Below are 19,324 nucleotides of genomic sequence, written 5' to 3' on the forward strand. Positions count from 1 at the left end.
CTTCAATAGCAAGTGAGCTCGGTTTTTTTCTTATCACTTCACAAATTTTGCAGAGTTCAGTCAAATTTAATGAGAGTGTTGGATGCTTTGTTATAATTTTCTATTCTTGTATAAAAGCTATAAAAGCACAAATCATTGGTTTAAAAGAAATTATTATTTTTCGTTATTTTCAAGCTGATAAAATACATGTTTTTTTTTTTTTTTAATAAAATAACCTTGTCTACAAACAAGGAGAGTAATGATTAATGACCAGAGTTTTATAATTGGTGATTTATGCGATGGTTTTTTTCATATTAAAATTTAAAATGATAATAATAATAATGATCATTTTCACCTGAAATTTAAACTATTATGGTATAATTATATAGGTAAATATTTAAAATACACCCACATTGTTTTAATTTTGCTTGAATGGCCAACGTTTTTATCTCCTGTTATTCATTTACTTATAATTACTATATATTTTTACAGCTAAATTTCCCACAGATACAAAACTTTCTAATCAATATCCATTTACATCATCTAGACCATTATATAACATATTCCAGAGTTAAACGACTTGCAAAACCTCTACTCGGGCAATCAATACAGTGGAAGCCACACGCGGGGGCGAAACCGCGGGCCATTCGGTCTCGGATAGTTGAGTTCGGCAGAAAAAAGCTGCGGGGATCGATTGCGGCCGCGCCAACTGCATTCCATTAAAACCCCCCGATGATTTAGGGAAAGAGACGGACTCGTTTTTGATATTAAATTTCTGCACCGCCGTTGCCGCCGCGAAAAACGACACTCGAAATTGAAAGCCGTAAATTCCGGTCGCTTGTTTTATGGCCGCCTTTAAGCTCCGTTTCCGGCGCCTTTTGATGCTTCGGCAGAGAGTAAGAAAAATTGCAAATGGAAAGAAATACTCCGGGCGAAATGATCGATTCTAAATAAAGCGTGACGGCCGAGTGGGGACCAATTTGGCCAAATTTATCGCGTCCAATCGAGCCGGGGCGAGAATGATCGAGTCCGACTGACTGCAGCTGATGGGAATTTACGACGCTCCAGAGGGTCCATCGGCGCACGGAAATTCAAATTTAATCGACTGGAGGCTAATTCGGCGAGTTCAAAAGGTTCACTGAATTGTGCTTTGAAATGGTGACGGCAATAAATGTTTCAATTTCCTGAATTTTCGACAAGCGCCCAAACAGCAGCCTAATCCACAGTGTGTCGCGCTCAAACAAAACTCCCACGCGGATCAGCAGCCGCTTTTGTGCCACGGAAGAAACTTTATCAGGGGGTATATCAAATTCGCCGTAATGATCTGTCTAAAACTTTGCTAATTAATTTCCAACACCATCGAGAAAGGAGAAGAAGAAGAGCTCGCCGCAAGAATTCCTCTGCTCAACTTGATACTTTCCTTTGAATTATTGAAATCTTTGTTTACAGGGCGGGATCTTGTTTTGGGCCGATCTGAGAGCAAAAAAAAAAAAAAAACATGCAACGGAAACAGGGCTAGCTGCTTCCGCTGCTTTTCCATCAGTCTCCTGATGCAGGGGTTCTGTGGCGCCACAAAATTGCCCCAAGATCTTTTGCAAAACTTCAAAGCCAAATTCAAATCTTGTTACACACTTTACCCTCAAGTTAAAATTTTTAAGTCTTTTAACTGACTAGAAATAAATCATTTTTTATTTAAAAGAAAATGAAATTAACAAAGTTTGATGTTTTTTTTTTTTATTATTATATATTCACAAAAATTAATTTCTGCAATTGTTCTATATAATTCTTGTTAAGGACTTGAGTTTGAAATGATTTCTCTTCAAATTCAAACTTCTAAAGTAAAATTTGCTGATTGGACACGACGATAATTTTTCCGCACCATATGCGGACGAATAAATTTGGAAAAAAAGGCCGATAAGAAAAATTTTTACTACCGAGCGTAAAATAAAAAACGACGACCGGCCGTTAGGATGAAAATGCAGTGAGTCACTATCAATCGTTATACGAGATTTTCTTACTGCGTCCCTCCCGCTAGGGTTGGAATAAGGAAGAAAGGCCGCAAATTGGAAATGACAGAGCGTGGTTGTCGCAATCAGAGGCGCACCCCCGACACATTATTTCCATACCAGCTGGTTAATTGAAAGGAGCCGCGCGACAAGAAAGCGCCTGAGCTTTTGCGATATTTCTTAACGCGGCCGCCTTTTAATCGGGACGAGTGGCAGCCAGCCGAGAAGAAATGAATGACGAGAGAGAGGGACTTTTCTTTAAAATGGGGATGAAGCTGCGAGGGGGAGGCAGAATTGCACAAAATAGATTTTGCATCCATGTGAATACCGCACGAACATGCACTTAAAAACAACATTATTTAAAATTATTTCATCAATATAACTATAGATTTGAATATTTTAAAGTTTAAAGAAATTAACACTCCAGGAGATGATCATCTAGAACTTCATTTCCATACTAAAAAGTATTGAATTTTTTATGGAATTATTTCCATCCGGAGAGCAGCTCAATTAAGCGCTACATTTTTAAAACTGTTGTAATTAAAATTGAAAAATTGTATGCGTCAGCGTTAATTTAGGAAGATGAAGATCTTCAAGCACCTTTTAAAGGAAATTCAGTTGTTGGGTCATCCTATGGAATTTAATTTTCACGCCCAATTTGCAATCTCCGAGGAGCCGAAGGAGTGGCGCTCCCCCGAGGAACAATTCGGCACGTTGTTGAGCCCTCTTGATCGATGCTGCGAATCGACAAGCGCCATACATTTATTTATTCTGAGAAGCAACAGAATGTGTACCTGGGCGGCTTGAGGGATTCTTCTTTTCCCAGCTCTCTAGCTGCTGCTGCGCTGAGAGCAATTTGCGAAATGGATCCTTCTCCGTACCTTTTTCTCTTTTTACCCTCTTAGAGTGGACATTGTGCTCTCTGCACGCGCTCAAAGTCAACAAGTAGCGCGCACGGCTTATTTTATTTTTTCGTGACGTCATTTGCCATCTGCCCAAGTGCCTTCTTGGCCCGGCAGATTTCTGCCCCGTAATGAATTGAAAGCAGAATTTTGAGCTCGCCGAGAGAGTTGCAGGTCTCTTTTTCCCCGTCTATCTTTTCGCTCTACTGCTGAAAAAAAGCGGCTCCTATTTCATAATCCTGCGTCGGCCTTTATCAAAAACGTCGCCATTGCGCGTGATAAACGACGCAAATTTCGCGCGGCGCCGTAAAAAAGAAGTTGCATCAAGATTGCGCCGTAATGAAGTGCCCCCGAACCAACTTTTTACACACTCTCGCGCCGCACACATGCGTGAAAAATGTTCAAGGCACCTGTTAGCCCAGCTCCTCGCCGTGTTTCATCTAAATTAGGATCTCGTCGCTCGCTGCCTTTTTACGACCAGCATCGCAAAATCGTGCACCAAAATTAAACGCGATCGTCCCCTTTCAACGACAACGGAGTTTAAAAAAATGTGCGAGTAAAATTTTACGTGATTTTGGTGTAGTTTTATGGAAAGACGTAATCGTTGCTCACAGCTCTGATCCCTTTAAATTTAAATTTTAACTTGAAAAATTGTAGTGCACGTTTAATTTTTTGATTTACTATATAAAATATTCGAGCTTCCAAATATTCAAATATTTTTAAACCTCGACGAAAATCAGGATTATTTTACCTTCCCAAAGAAATAAAATATTGTACAAAATTGCTTTGTGTTACACCCCAGTATCGAGGTAATTTGATAGTTTCCTCTTATACTTACCAAGTCACGTAGTTGGAGTATCTCTTTTGAGCGGTGGCAAATTGAAACTGCCTACAAATAATAGAGAAAGATGGTTTGAGCTAGATTATCTAGTGTGGCACCCTAAATGTGTGTGTGTCTCTCTTGGATCGCAATTCGAGCAAAGAGGTCCCCAGAGACCGGCGGGGGTGGGTACGCGTGTGTCTGTTGTTTTGCGAGCAGTGTGTTTTTATTGCCGCTAATCTGTATTCATAACTACGGCGCGTAATCCGTTTCATTTATCTGCGCGAGCATTGTGAGCCCCTGACTGATTTATTCATATGCTAATTAATTTGAGCGCAAATCCGCGCGCGCAGGCTTTGACGCGAAACGAACAGCAGCGTCTGTCAAAACATATACAAATGCCTTCTGCTTGGCAAAGTTCATTTTGCAAGCAAACAGCCAAACAACTCAGAAGCTCCTAAAGTTACTTGTCACAAAATATTAAAAACGAAAATATTTTCATGAAAACAAAACTTTTTCTGACAATCCCAAAAATAATTTCAAAAGATGAATTATGTTTAAACAAAAGTATTCCAGAAAAGCAAAAATCAATTAATTAATTATTAGTATAATATTTACTTTGCTTTAATATATCGCAAAATCGTTTAATATTCAAAGATTGAGAAAACAGAGAAAACGACCAAATCATTGCTCGAAGCACAATAAAATGTAGAAAAAAAGCTTTTAAATTATATGAAGCATCAGCCTCAACACTTCATTTTACTTGACGCAAGCTGAGTTTTTTTGCTTTGCTCTTATTTATCGCAAAATCGTTTAATATTTAAAGATTGAGAAAACGGAGAAAACGACCAAATCATTGCTCGAAGCACTATAAAATCTAGAAAAAAAGCTTTAAAATTTAATGAAAGAGCATAGCCTTAACACTTAATTTTTACTTGACGCAAGCCGAGTTTCTTGCTTCGCTCTTATTGTGCGCTGATTCTTTTGTTTTAGAAAATATATTTATCTGTAAAATTATTCATAATACTTAATGTTTAAAATTTGCATGGAGTCGAATTGTGATTTTTCAACAATATTTTTCAGCCAAACCTAATTTTTGTGTACCGTTTTCCAATTTTGTTTTAGATATTCAGTGCAATAAGAAATTGATCTTGAGACAACTAATCCAACCTGCAAAATTAAGGTGCAAAATATTGGTAAAAAAATTGAAAAAAATTTTTATTAATGAAATGCGGGGTTTCATGCAACCTTGGCTGGTGGAGCTGAAAGGCGTATATTTTCTTATCGCGAGCTTTTCCTGTTGCTTGGGCTGCAGAAATTAGCCGCGGCTAACGACGACTCGTTAAGGAGCCGCGGAAAATTACTAGGACATTAACGCGATAGGGCGCCTCGCGTCGCTCCTTTTCCCGACTGACGTCACGAAAGAGATACGACAACGGATTTGCATGTGCCGAGGGAGAAAGAAGAAGGAAATGTACGGAAGCGGCTGAATAATGTGAATAATGGGCTCGACGAGTGGGAGTGCGTTTCGGGCGGAAGGAGAGCAGATCGTAACTCGAACGCAAACACTCCAACTGGTCCATCGTCTTGCTGTTTATTTTCTGCTCGTCGATGGAAATGGGGGCGATTTTTTACAGAAGCAGTGACGCGCGGGCGAAATAATTCAGCGCGCTTTCAGACGATGACAAATAGACGTGTGCCCCTTTTCACTAATGAGTGGGTCTCGGTAATGCTGCAGCCGTTTCAGCCGCAGCTGAGAGCATCTGTGAATTTGTCTCCATCAGGCTCAAGCGTCGCACGCCTCGCTTGCTTTATGAGCGAAAAATGTGGGCAAATGGGAATGATAATTTCTGCTTCTCCATGGGAGAACTTATGATAATCAAGAACAACATTTAACTCATTTTTCAACCATTTTCACGTATTTAAATAGGAAAAAATTGGTTATAACTACTATAATTTTTTTACAAATTTGCAATTGTGAGCCATAAATTAAAACAATTATATAAACTTCAATAAAAAAAATTTGGGTATTTCGTTGGAGATAGCAAAAAAATTTCCCAAAATTTTTATTCATTTTTTTCTGTTGCGAAGAAAAGAGGCCAAGTAGAAAAATTTCCAGTCCTCTCTTGCGGTGAGTAATTTAGCGGCGGAAATTGCATAGGGCCAAGAGGGCACTACTTCTTTAGCATCAACAATTCATTATCATTTCCCGCTGCTCTCGTCATCCCTCGCCAAGATGGAATTTTAAAACTTGTGCTGACGCAAACCTCGTCCAACTCGGGCCCCGAGCTGTGGGCAAGAGAAAGTGGGTTGAAATTTCATCAATTCGTCTTGTTTATGCAGGAAGTGCAGGGTGGTTTTTGCGGGAGGGGCAGATTAGCCGCCGGTCTGCTCCAGGGACCTTCGCCCTTGTTCTCTGTGACGACGAGAGAGCGCAAGACCAGTGCGGTTTGCAGGCTCCAGTGCATCTGGGACGCACGCCGCCGTAAACAAAGCAACACGCCTGAAAAATCGCCACCCGCAGTCCTCGGGGCAGGCCGAACTCAGTTTCCTCTTTCACGTTAAGAGCAAAAATCTGAAAGTAAAAGTCACAATCTATTTAAATTTATAGTTTTTCTTTTAGAATTAAAAATTATATAAAATTAAAAATATTTATATTTAAAAAAAAAAGTATAGGTTTATATCGATATATGAATTTTTTCCAAAATTTATTTTTACACTAATGTCCACTATAAAAACAACTAATTTTAAAGAGTACAAAGGTAAACAGTATTTCACTGTCCTTTGGCTAATGAGCACAAAGCGAGTGTCGGTCTCGTTTTCGGTTTTGCGCAAAAGCGCATCTCCCCTCGTCTGGAAACTCCCAAAAGGGTCTCGTGTTTATGTTTACATACAAATTTCGCCCATCCACTTTCACTCACTCTTTGCTTTTCTGTCTATTGCAGGTAAACGAGAGCAAAAACCTTATTTGCCAGCTGCTGCGTCGTCCAGAAACATTTAAGTACAACATTCAGGAGATTTGGAGTCGCGATATAAATTTAAATAGAGCACTCTGAAAAAATAACATACACTCCGTGTTTTTACTTCTGCTCTCTTTCGATGAAAATTTGAAACGACGAAAGTTTTAGCTGTTTTAGCATTCACAAAGCAATTTGTTGCTGTCGACGGACTTCAAAGAGCGTCACGGTATAAATTTTTCAACAAGCAAAAAAAATACACTCTCGCTGAAGCTTTTTTGGCATCTGGAGGCAAAAATCGCAGAGATTCGATTAGCGATTGAATTAATTTTTAATCACGTGTGCGCAGGGTTCGTTTGTGGTGGGAGGCGAGGCATTAGCATGCGAATGAATCGAGCAATCAAATCCAATTTGCAAATTTCAAGCTTAACTCAACAGCACACATACACACACGAGCGTGCGTGCAATTATTCATGGGGCAAAATAATCGTGAGTTTGGTTTTCACCTCACCCGCGTCAGGCTATTTTTTTTCTCTCGCGGCCGGCAGCTTTCTGCCTATCACAATTCGACGCACGCACTGCCCTGTTGGCGCAAAATAACAAAGCTATGATTCCATCGACTTCCTCTTACTTAAACTTTTGTCTAAAAACAAATAATTTGCAATGCGAGAAGCGAAAATCTGGTGATTACGGAAACAGTCAGCACTGTCAGCAAGTTGCGAAAAAAAAAACACGAAGCTCTGATTGAGTTCAGCCTTGAAATTCAGCTTTGTTTAAATTAGAAAAGTAAACAAAAAGTGTATAAATTAGTAGAGAATTTGTTATTATCGAACAAATAAATCAAATAAAACAATAGTTCTAAAATGTGTAAATAAAATGTAAATGAAGAAAAGCAGCAAAACATATTATTTTGAAAAATGTTTTTTAATTGAAAGCCCATGCAAATTTGAACACACGATGAGCAAGTTGTGAAATGGCAACGGTTGGCCGACCGAAAACAAGTGTGAAATTGAATGAGAGCTCTGGGCCGTGCTCTCTCGTCATCACCCGTTGGCACCCCAGAACAAAACGGGGCGCAATCCGCAGCAGAAATGGGCAGCCGGTGGTCCTGCTTAGCATTCATGGCAGCGACTCGCGTGTGTTTGCATGTCCGTGTTGGAAAATATTTTCTCGTCCGGCATTTTTGTTAAATTTTTTTATTTTGCCGTGCATGGGATGAATAATAATCATCGAGAACAAGGCAATTAGGAAGAAAACGTGGCGATTTGCGGCAGCTTACAATTAGCCTTAGCACAGAAACTTATTCTAAACAAACAATCTCGACTTGTCACATGATGAGTGCAGCAAAAGAAACCAAACAACTTTTTTTTTATTCTCTTGGTTTAAATTGTGTGTTTTAAATATTTGAAATTATTGAAATGATTTTTTAAAATAAAGTTTAATAAAATGATTTTGGAAATTTTGTAAAGTGGCTTACATCACCTCAATAATCCAGTCAGTGCTGTCTAAATTAACAAAATTTGCAGTTTAAACAAAGGAGAGTGAAAATATCGCAAGTACGTCTTTGTTTAGCACAAAATGGAGTAATTAAAAAGGCACGTGTGCGCGCTCGGCAGCAGTCAACAGGGCGCAAAGTGCGTTGCGAGTTGCCATCACGCGACAATGAGCTTTTTGTTCTATTATGCCAAAGTGTGTGTACATTTTCGCGTTGGCACAAAAAGCCTTCATTTGCCTGCGCGACACGCTTCGCCCATTAGGGACCTAGTGTTTGCGCCGTTCGATCGTCTCTCGCTGATTTTTATTTCTAGCAAAATTACTTCTCGTATCGGATCTTTTCTCGGAGCACGTGCTGCTTTTCGCACGGTGCGGGTCAGAAAAAGAAATCTAATCACCGACGTGACCGACAGCGATACACCGCGCCTTGATTTCGCCTTCCGCCGGCTCAGTCAGCACAACAACTTTTTCATCAGAAAAAGAAAGTTTTCGCACCTAAAGAGAAGAAGAAGCAGAAGGAGAATCAGATTATTAAAAGGCTCCCGTGAGAGATGCGCGCAGATGTTCCATAAAAATGCAATTTATTTCCGTGTTCTCCTGCACGCGCGTGCTTCGCATCTTTTCCTCCTTTTTTTCCATTGGTTTGTCGCGTGCGAGCGACCGGAATTTATGTAGTGAGAAAATTTGTAGAAATATTTAAATTTTAGCCCAGGATTTTTTTTATTCCTCCTTTGCTCTCGCCGCGGGATGCAAAACCCATTTATCTTTCCTTTCCTCCGCAACGGCGACGCCAACCAACTTTTCGCTCCCAACGAAACAAAAGGGGCTTTCTTTCTCTGCTTTTCGCAAAACCGCGCGAAAAGGCGCAGAAAATGTTTTCACTTGGGGAAAGTAAACTTTTGTTTTCGCGGAGAAACAATCACTTGCCCCAGCACCAAGAAAAATCAGGCGGCTGAAGTTTGATAAAATCATTTTGAAACAAAGCAGCAAAATATTTTCAAGTAAAAATTGCGAACTATGTATTCAAAATTCATTTTATTTTTTAATTTCTCAAAAATAAAAATTGTTAAGATTTCATTACATCCACTGTATACTATATGATATGCAAGATTTCATACTAAATTTTATCCTACACGCTTCTTGTTTCTTTAGTTTTGGGCACTCTCCATATTGGGCATAAATCTTTGTGTCTGCTCACGTTCAGTGCACTGTAGTCTCTGCGATCGGTGAAAACAAAACACGATTTTGGCTTGCAAATCAACTCTCTCGGAGGTGACTGGCTGGCTGGGGGGAAAAACAAAACGCGACGGTTGCAAAGGAAAAAGCAATTTTTGCAAATGTCGCGCGATTTATGGCGGCCGTTACTGGTAATGGCCGAGTCAGGGGGCGAAAGGGGTGCGGAAATGCGACTCGTTTTGTCATTGTTGTGGCCCGACGCACAGATAAGCAAAATTCAAACCCCCGTTTTCAGGATTCGGGGAAAGTATGAAATAATAAAAAGTATCGATTTCGCATTTCCCATCGCTCTCTCTGATCGAAATTCCTCCAAAAGCATAAACGACTGACGCATCTCACGTTGAAAACAAAACAGAAAATCAGCCTTATTTCATTTGTATAAATAAATTTTAACTCATTGTCTGTTGATATACCGTTGTTTATTTTCAAACAACAAGACTTATTAAACTTCATCTAATTGAGGCACTAAAATAATTTACTGTTTTTTTTAACAATCTTTTGTCAGAACAAATAATGATAATTTTTAATTTCTTATAAATTGCAATTTCATTTAAGTTTTGTAAAATGTTCCTAGCCATTTGCGAAATTAAAAACTTGGATCGCATTATAAAGTTTGAGCTAAAAAGAAACGAAAAGGTCAAATTGTGCGTAAAACCACAACATATAATAATATCTGCGGTGACCCAGGTGAGAGAAGCACTCTTTATAATTACAACATGAGAACGAATTCATAATCTGGTCTTTTCTCCCCCACAAGGCTGGATTTTAATACATACGAGAAGTTGGCGGTTCACCAATTGTAAATGAAAGAGTTTCGCAAGCCTTTTGCTCCTCCTTATTTTTACGTCGTTATAAAAGCCCGCCACGCACGCCTGTGCAAACGGTTGCATAGCTCTGGGAACCTAGTTCTGATTCTGGGTAAATCACTTCCCATTTTTAAATTGGAACGTGAGTTTGAAGTTTTTTTTGCCAAGAACTACTGTAAATTTTATTTTCACATACGCAGGATTTATAAGAGTACAGTATAAAAATCCTTCCATGCGGAGAATTTGCACTCAGCACCCGGCGTTTATTAATTTAATAAATAAAATGCACTTCACTCTAGCTTTTGCATGTGGTTCAGAAATTATAAAGAGAGCAAAAACTAATCGAGGTGGTAGATATGGGCTTTAAATTTCCCTCTTCTCAATTTTGCAATTCACAAACGTAATGAAACAAGTTTAGGATGCGAGTAAAGTTTTTGCGAAAATTAAAAAAGAAGCCTCGTCATGGCGTGAAAAGGGAAATTCGCGGAATGAGAAATGAGCCAAAAATGCAGCAGCGAACAACATGCAAATTGAACTCGCAAAGAGAAAAGAAAGTTTCTTATCTTCCAGCGAAGACGACGCACGGAACAAAGAAAGAAAAAGGGAGGAGACGTGCCGAGTCTGAAACAAGCTCGTGCTGACGCTTTTGTGCGAGGCGCCCAATTTATGCGAGCGCAATAAATAATTAGCCGCGCGTTCTAGTGAATTTCACCTCGACGCCGCACAACAGCTCACCTTGGCGACAAAAAGTCCCAGGCAAAGGGAGAGCAAATCTTTTGTTCCTGACAAGAGCATAATTCATATTTCCCAATCTCTGGAAACAAATTCGAGAAAGTAGATTGGATTCTAATTCTAATAAATTGACTCAATTTTTATTAATACAAATTGTGTATATTTACGGAATGAATTGCGGAGATTCTAATTAAATAACAATTTCAATGAAACATCAATTTGTATCTTCATTTTTTATTAATTTCATAATTAATTATTATTTCATATTTCTCTCAGCAATGTGTGCATCTCCCCCTGTACACAATAAACCCTTTTGTCAAAAATATCTCAATAGAATTTCTGACGAAATATTTCAGGCGAGGTGAGAGCGTCTTTTATGTCGCCGTCGTCGCACCGAAAAACGAGTTAATCACCTCTCTCGCTCTTTCTTCCCTTAAAGAACAAAGAACGGACGGCGAGGGTGCACCTCGCGCGCGGGGGATCGACTAAAAATATAGACAGAGGGAGAATCCGTGCGCCGCTGCAGATGATTATTGCGTCTGCGGGGCGAGCAAAAGTGTGGAGGATAATAAGTGAGAGAGAGGACCAAGTCCCCTTCGCTCGTTGCCCGCCTCTGAGAAATAATGAGGCAAAAACGCCGGCCTTGTGCGTGATCTGCTGTCGAGCCAAAAACTTAAGATAAAAGCGACCGGCCGGACCAAACGCCCGCTTTTTTCTCTTTTAGTTGGTTAGTCGCTTGAACGAATTTTTCTGATAAAGATTTTTGCAACACTTAACAAAATAAAAATGTATAGTCCTTATAAGTAGTGAAGGTGTAATTTAATATTTTTATTTTATTGCTCATTTATTTATTCATAAGTCGACTGTTCTGTTCAATCAGTTCAAGTCAACAATTGAAAATGTTTTTTACAAAATAATTTTTTATTTTAAGCCATTACTTTGAAATTCCTGAAGCATAATTGAAATTATTCCGCTTATTTTGAGATTGAAAATAGAGTTGAGGGTGCATTTTTTTAAGGCGAATGATTTGTATGCATTCTTTCCTTATGATTAATTCAGACAGGAGCGGCGAGGGAACAAGAGTCCCCTTGCTTCAGCGTATTTTCGACAAAGCAAAGAATACTCATCTACCTCCGTTCGGAATTATGCATTCAGAGCCGCCAGCTCAGATAAATTACGCGATCCCTTAGGAATTTCGCCGCTCAGCTTTGCATTACACCAAGTATGACGGTTGGAAAAAAAAAACGGGCGGCGTCTCACTTTGTTCTTGCATTATTGACCGGCTGCGTAAATAAGCGTGGAGAAGAGAACAACTGCAGCTGCACTTTGGGGATTTGCATTCTACGAGCGATGGGACGCAATGAGCGGGAAAGAACAGGGGCTTAAAATGAACGCCCCATTCGGAGATTCCGATTGTTCTTTTTTCAGCGTCACTTGAGATTCTTTGACTTGAAAAATGACGAACCAAAATTGCCTAAAGATTCAAAAAGAAAAAAAGAAAAAATTAGTTTTTTTATACTCAAACTCACCATCTTGAATTAAATAATTATGAACAATTGTAATTAATTTCAATATCAGAAACTAAAAAATTTTTATACCATAATCCCATTGCTGTTGCAAATAATTTGAGAAATTACATTGCAAAGTTTGCAAATAATTTTCAGTGCACTCAGGAAAATTGCACTCGGGCTGCGGGGAGCCGGAAGTGTTTTGCGTAATGGCAACATTGGTGCACGCAAACAACGCTGGAGGTCCCGCGAGTGCCGTCAGACACCTCTGCTGCTGCTGCTGCGGTGGCGGACGCGCACCTGCTCGACACGAGTTATGCAGCCCGCAAGCCCCGGGGACGCCTCTGTCCCGTCCTGTGTTTGTCTGCGAGCCTCATGCATACGCTAGAATTCAAATCGTCTTTGGCGAAAACTTTGACACTTGTCGAGCCGCTGGCGAGCAAAGATCAAAGACAAAGTCGCTCTGCGCTGCAAACCGGAAACAAAAATATTTTGCCCAAACTTGTCCGTGTCTGGGAAGGATAGAGTTGTCCCAAAGAAAACACGATGCCAGACTAAAGGAAATAGAAGAGGCCAAATGCTCGAATTTTTAATCAAATAATAATAATAATTAAAAACACTAAATTTTCATATGCTCAAAAAGCAAAAAATAATGTTTTTTCGTCATTTTAATTTAAACTAATATTGCAAAAAAATACTCGCTTAATAATCTACAAAACCTAAATATGGTTCTCTGACCTTTCACATTTTTATGCACTTACATTTTGCAATCGGACACCCACCATTAAATTTATGCTCGTCCTAGTTCTATTCAGCCGGGTCACTTCACAGTCCTTTGATAATTGCACAGTATGCGCTTTTTCCTGATTAAGACGCCCAGAGGCAACAGTAATTTCTTAGAGACAAAAAGAAACCGGTGAGAATGTGAGTATTTTCTTGCAGCTGATGCGAGTCTCATTACTTTAACAACTTGCAACTTTTTCTCGCAGAATGCACGCGTTTTTTTTCCACCGACTGAACTCAACTTGCAACTTTTTGAATCATCACTGATGAGACTGTTCTTATTGAATGCATAACGTCATTAAAACATTTCAATCAATATCCTTCTTTAGTCCTTCCCGTTCTTTCCTTAAATAAAAACAAAACAAAATTATATTAATCAAAATGTTAAGTTAAGAATGCAGGAAATAACAATTTTAATATAAAATTCAGTAAAATTTGTACTAAACATTATTCTATAGTTATAAACAATGCATACATCTCTTAAAATGAATTATTTGGATTTAATTAAATAAGGAATTTTTTACTGAGGTCTTCCAGTTAGGTTCAGAAGCCAACCATTTCAAGTGTGGTCACCGTGTTCCGTTAGCATCGATTACTTAGTTTTTTTCTCCGCACGGCCGAAGCCGATAGAAAGGAGCAGATAAATCAACGATCAGGCCTCACTTGAGAAAGACGGAGAAAAATGGCACCTTTCTCTCCAACGGCCGGCCGGTGGTAAATTTATTGTTTCCGACACCCTCCGCGCCATTTGCCTCCTCCCTCAGCCTAACAACTTCTGCCGCACCCTCTTAGAACCAGTGAAAAATTGACCCAAACGCTCTTTGGGAAACTTTTTACCTGCCTTCGGGGCTTAAGAAAAACTTTCCAAGTTCGAAAAAATGGCAAAAATGAGATAATAAATTAAAGAATTAAGTTACGACTAACGGCAAATGAAAATTTTTAGCCACATTAAATAAAAGAAAAATCCAAACCTTGATCCTCATCTTTAATATTTGATTTTTTCACTTCATTGAGTGATGATTGCGGTTGATCAAATCATCAAACATTGAAAGTGATTAGATGTTCGGAGAATTTCTGCCAGACCTCGGTTCCTCAGTTGGATTGGTTTGATAAATTTCTCGAGCCAATTGATGCTGGAGGCGGTGTGCAAATTTGCACAGCGGCTGGCGAACCTGCCAAGCGTTAAAGACGCACGTGGCTGCACCGGTCTTTGCTCGGTTGGATCATTAGCGTGGCAAACACTCGCACACAACTCGCTCGATCCGAATATGAAGGAAAAGGATTGAAGGGTCAAATAACGAGCAGGCAACTCATGCACAAGTCCTTCAAAAATTAAATCCTCCCCCTATTATTATTGTATGTAAACAAAGAAGAAAAATTAATTTTTATATAATACAAGATTACTCAATTATTAAGAAGGAGGTGAGAAGCCTAGAATAAAACTGAAAAAAATTATAATTCTTTCTTTCTTCCTTTCTTTCTTTCTTTAGAAATGGACTTGAATTTCATTCTAACGTTTGGCTGCATGAAAGTTTTCAGCCTAATTTTGCCTTTTCCAATTAGCGGGGAACAAGCCAACTGACAAAGTCTGAAAAATTTAAAGCTTGTAAAATATGTGCGAGCCTTTTCTTCCTGCTTTCTTGTTCTCACTCGGCAAACGAAGAGGCGTTTTTTAATTAAGACTCGTCGGCGGAAAATGCAATTTAACCTCGGCGCACAGGTCGTAAAACACCGAGAGTCTGTGTACAGCAGGGGGACGAGACGAGATTCTTGGAAGTTTTTTACGACGCGTTTAGAGCGAGAGAGGGAAGAAGTGAATGGTCTGAACACGGAATTAGCGATCGGCGATACGACATGATTTATCGGCTCGTTAGTGGCTTTTTTCTCACTGCAACTTAATGAAATCCAAGCTTGTAGCTTGTGCGATAAAATTTAAGAAAAATTCAATCAATCCCTCTATACAAGAAATTTTTAAACATTGAAAGTATCCTTACAAAATTTTCGCTCTTCCAAGTATTTTAAGAATGGGAAATTGGTTAAATTTGATTGCCATTCTCCAAAAGTCGGAGCTCAGGGAGATGAGAAAATGAAGTTTATGTTTAATTATTCTCTTTCGCTCGCTGCTTCAGGGAGAGAAAATGAGCCGAGCAGGGACTTCTTGTTATTTCACGCAGCTCCAGCAACCTCGGATAATATTCGCTCAAAATTCTCAAGCAAAATTTCAACTCAATTTCATTTGAAATCGAGTGCTTTTGGCGATGGCTGCTGTCAGAGCCACGAATCCAAAAGAGAGAAACAAGCTTGGCGAAATGCACGCAGGCCCCTCTGCATTTTGAGGAAATAGCGCAAGGGGAGAGAGAAACTTTTCCAATATACTGCAGGACGTGTCAATCATGTAATGACAAAAGTATCATCAAAGCGTGCGCGACAACCGAATCGGAACAGTCAAAACTTTTCTGCTGAAGAAACTTTTCTCACATACTCGTGGCCATCGCAAAAAGACCATCAGCTATTGTCATTCAAGAGAGTAAAAATAAATAAATTGATCGCTTTTTGGGGTCGCTGATTAAGCATTTGCGCTGACAAAAGCATCTTTTTGTCTTTCGTCTCTCGAGATAAGACACAACTTATGGGAAGCAGGTGGGCCCTTCAAACAATGGGCCCTCAACGTGTCCCCTCAAGTCCAAGATGGAGAGAGAGAGGATTTGGCATAATGCGAACCGACCGCCCACCCTCTCGGCGGATGGGCAGCTAGTTTCCTGAGCAAAGCAAAGGGCTTGCTCCGTTTGATCTCGAGGCGCTCACGGGACAAAGCCGGCCCTAGCAGAGCTTGTTAGCCGCGCCGAGTTAGAGAAACAATTTTCGCGCTGACTTGGCAATAAGCACTGAGCACGCTCCGCACTTGCTTTGACACACTGACAGCCCCAAACGAGTTTTATCCCATTTCATTTTTTTATTTTTATGTATGCGTGGGCCCCTGAACGTTTTGCGTTGTAAGCATAAAACAATACGTATGCAAATTTAAATGTTTCAAACGATTTATTTATGAGAATATATTTTTTAAATTTCTTAATGATGTGAAATTTTTAAAATTCCAAAATTTTGTTTTTCAGGAAATTTAAGATTTAAATAGATTGAATTTGATTTTTATCAACAAAATATGACACTAATTTAAAGCTGTTTCTACTTTTCAAACTGTTTTGATTTAAATATTACTGAAATTATTTAAAATTTTAAAAATGATGTAAATATCTAGTTTATATATATATAATTATTTTTAATCATTTCAATTTTTAAGTCAGAAGATCATATTAGTTTATTCAGTATTTCAAGATAGTAAAACTTTATTTTGTTAAAAAAAACTTGTGTTTGTCTTTTCTATTGTCAAACAAGCTGATGGTGACAAATGCGCCTAATTAGCAGTGTGCATTTGGTGTTAAGCAAACACTCACTTTTGGTCCCCGGAGACCTCATTAGTCAGCGGCCCTCGATCTCTTTCGTGTCCTTGCAAGCAAGATAATCACCCTTTCGGCTTTTGCTTCACTCTCTGCCGCGAGAGACAAACAAACAGGGGTTTTCATTGACAGCTCGTCGACATGGTTCGCGTGCGTGTCGCCGTCGATAAATATAAAAGGCATAAGAGTTTTTGCACCCCCTTATTTATTGCACGTGTCAGCGGCAGCCTCTCACTCATTTTTTCCTGCCTCTCATCTCTCGCCAACAGCGTCAGATTGAAACACTGACTCTTCTGTTCCAGACTGCCTCCACCTCCAGCTCTACAGGGACTGCAAGGATCGATACAAGCAGGGACAGACCAAGGCCTCCCTTTCCCTCCAACACTTCCTTGGACTCGAAAGTGGTAATTATTCATCAAAATTTTATTTCTTTGTATATTATGAGCCACGCGCACCATTAAAATTTTTAGATCAAATTATTTCAATTCAAAAGTATTTAAAAAAAAAAGGATAATATCCGTTTACCCTGCTCTGACGAACACTTGCGGGTGATTGATGGAGGCCCTCTTCAGTTTTTGTTGCACTCGGCAGCGTATGCTGGAGTCCATAAATAACACCCGCGCTTGACTTGACTGACTTTCCATCCTTTTCCCGTTCCAGTCAGTCAAACGTGATGCATGTTCGCGACGACAAAAGCCCCTATACGTGCTCATGCAAAATTTATCACGCTTTTCCTTTATTTTGTGACTAAAATTCCCCCGTTGCGCACAGGCTTCACCCTGGACAAGGAGTCAAACACGGTGGCCATCATCTGCCAGGACCTGACCGTGGTGTTGGCCTTTGACACCAGGGAGCGACTCATCCAGTGGCAGGTCAAGATCGCCACGCACCTCGGCGAAGGTGAGAGCGCCTCGAAAATAAGTTGTAATTGCGAGCGCTCAAGTCTCCCCTTTGAATTGTTGCAGACCAACAGTTCCTCATTCAGGTCAGCTCGGCACCACCCAAGTCCAAGGTCGTGCCTGGACCTGCCAGGTTGCACATCCAAGATCATAAATTCTGCCTCACCAACGGCGTCCCACCGCGCCTCCTCGGAGTCTGGGAAATTGGACATCTGAGGTCAGTTAAAAAAAGTTTAAATTAAAATTATTTTAAATTTTATCAATCAATAGAACTATGTTGTTTTGGTTTTCAAGAGAATTTATAAATTAAGTTTGTCTGAAGCTGCTCAAACGATTGATAAATAATGAATATATTGTATTACTCCTATTAAGCTGTTCACATGATGTGTCTAATAAATTTCTATCTAAAAGAATTTATTTATGATCACGATATAAATAACTTTTATGTACAAAAAATAAAAATAAATTAGGCAGACACTGAACTGGTCAATATTCAAATCAAATATTATAATAGAAATGATCCAATTGCCATTTTGAACCACCTGATATAATATGTAGAAAAAGTAAATTAATTGATTTCAAATTTTTTTATCACTTGATAAATGATTTTTCAGACGTTATGGGGTGGTGGACGGCAAATTCTGCTTTGAGGGTGGTTCCCGTTGCTCTGCCAAGTGTGAGGGTCTGCACATACTGGGCTGCGGACAGGCGTCCGAAGTGCACCAGGCGATGCAGCTGGCCGCCCAGGGCAAACTGGCCACCAGAAGAAGGCCTCTGAGTCGCAAGATGTCTGCCATGGACAGTCCTCGCAAGATGCTGCACTCTCGAACGGAAACTCGTGCCTCCGACCTGAGCAGCTGCGCCGATTCGCTGATGGGCAGCGACCTCCTGAGCAGAAGCATTTGCGAGGCGCACAACAGCGCCACCATGGAGGATCTGACCGGTCGCCGCTCGCCGTGGTCGTCGGCCGAGTCGGCTCACACTGACCTTATGGACAGCTGCAGTGACGCCACCTCAGTCGTCGCGGCCGACATTGAGATGGAGCGCCGCGGCGTTGCCATGGAACGCTGCTCGTCGTGCATCAGCAAACTCGGTGCCATTTCTGTCAAAGGCGCTAATTTCACACACACCTGGACGGTTGATCAGCACAGCCAGAGCGCCTGTCTTCAGGTAAAAAAAACCTTTTTTATCTTTAAATGACAGTTATTTATATATTTTTAATTAAATTAAAGCAGGTTTTATTTAGATCTATAAAAAAATTTAAGAAACAAAATTTTGAGTTGATTTAATTGATTAATACTAATAATTTATTTTAATATTTGATTTAATTGCAATAATTAACTAGATAATTTTTAACATTTAAACTGATTTTTAAAGTTTCAACGTTTGAAGCATTAATATTATTTCCATTTTTTCCTCCCAGGACCGAACGTCCCTGTCTTCAGGGAGTAGCGGAAGCGGTGACTGTTGGTATGACCGTCCCAGGGCCGTTCAGCCACCGCCAGTCATCCCCCCAAAGAGCCCAAAACACGCAGCTGCAGCGCCTCCTGTAGTGATGAACGGCAGGTGTCAATGCTGCCCCCCAGAGCGGCCGCCCAAACCACAGTCGCCGCGGAGGGCTCCTCCACCCACACCGCGCCCTGGACATGCTCAGCCGGTGCACTCGGCGGTTGACGAACACAACTATGACGTTCCTCGCTCTTTCTTGCATGCAAAAATGCCTGTAAGTATAGAAAAAACTGAAACT

The 19,324-nt window shown here is 40.0% G+C and overlaps 1 protein-coding gene across 2 annotated transcripts in view; it reads left to right on the forward strand.

Annotated features, from left to right (window-relative positions):
• The window catches only part of LOC132197566 (uncharacterized), a 190,119-nt gene that overhangs the window by 167,403 nt on the left and 3,392 nt on the right, over positions 1 to 19,324 (forward strand). For both annotated transcript variants that reach the window (XM_059620912.1, XM_059620913.1), the window contains exons 3-7: positions 16,981 to 17,082; positions 17,450 to 17,578; positions 17,644 to 17,794; positions 18,192 to 18,747; positions 19,001 to 19,300. In XM_059620912.1, coding sequence (XP_059476895.1) covers positions 16,981 to 17,082; positions 17,450 to 17,578; positions 17,644 to 17,794; positions 18,192 to 18,747; positions 19,001 to 19,300 — 1,238 coding nt within the window. The remainder of the gene's footprint in view (positions 1 to 16,980; positions 17,083 to 17,449; positions 17,579 to 17,643; positions 17,795 to 18,191; positions 18,748 to 19,000; positions 19,301 to 19,324) is intronic.

This window comes from Neocloeon triangulifer, unplaced genomic scaffold, assembly GCF_031216515.1.
Source record: "Neocloeon triangulifer isolate White Clay Creek 2 clone unplaced genomic scaffold, ASM3121651v1 ptg000012l, whole genome shotgun sequence".
Taxonomy (NCBI): domain Eukaryota; kingdom Metazoa; phylum Arthropoda; class Insecta; order Ephemeroptera; family Baetidae; genus Neocloeon; species Neocloeon triangulifer.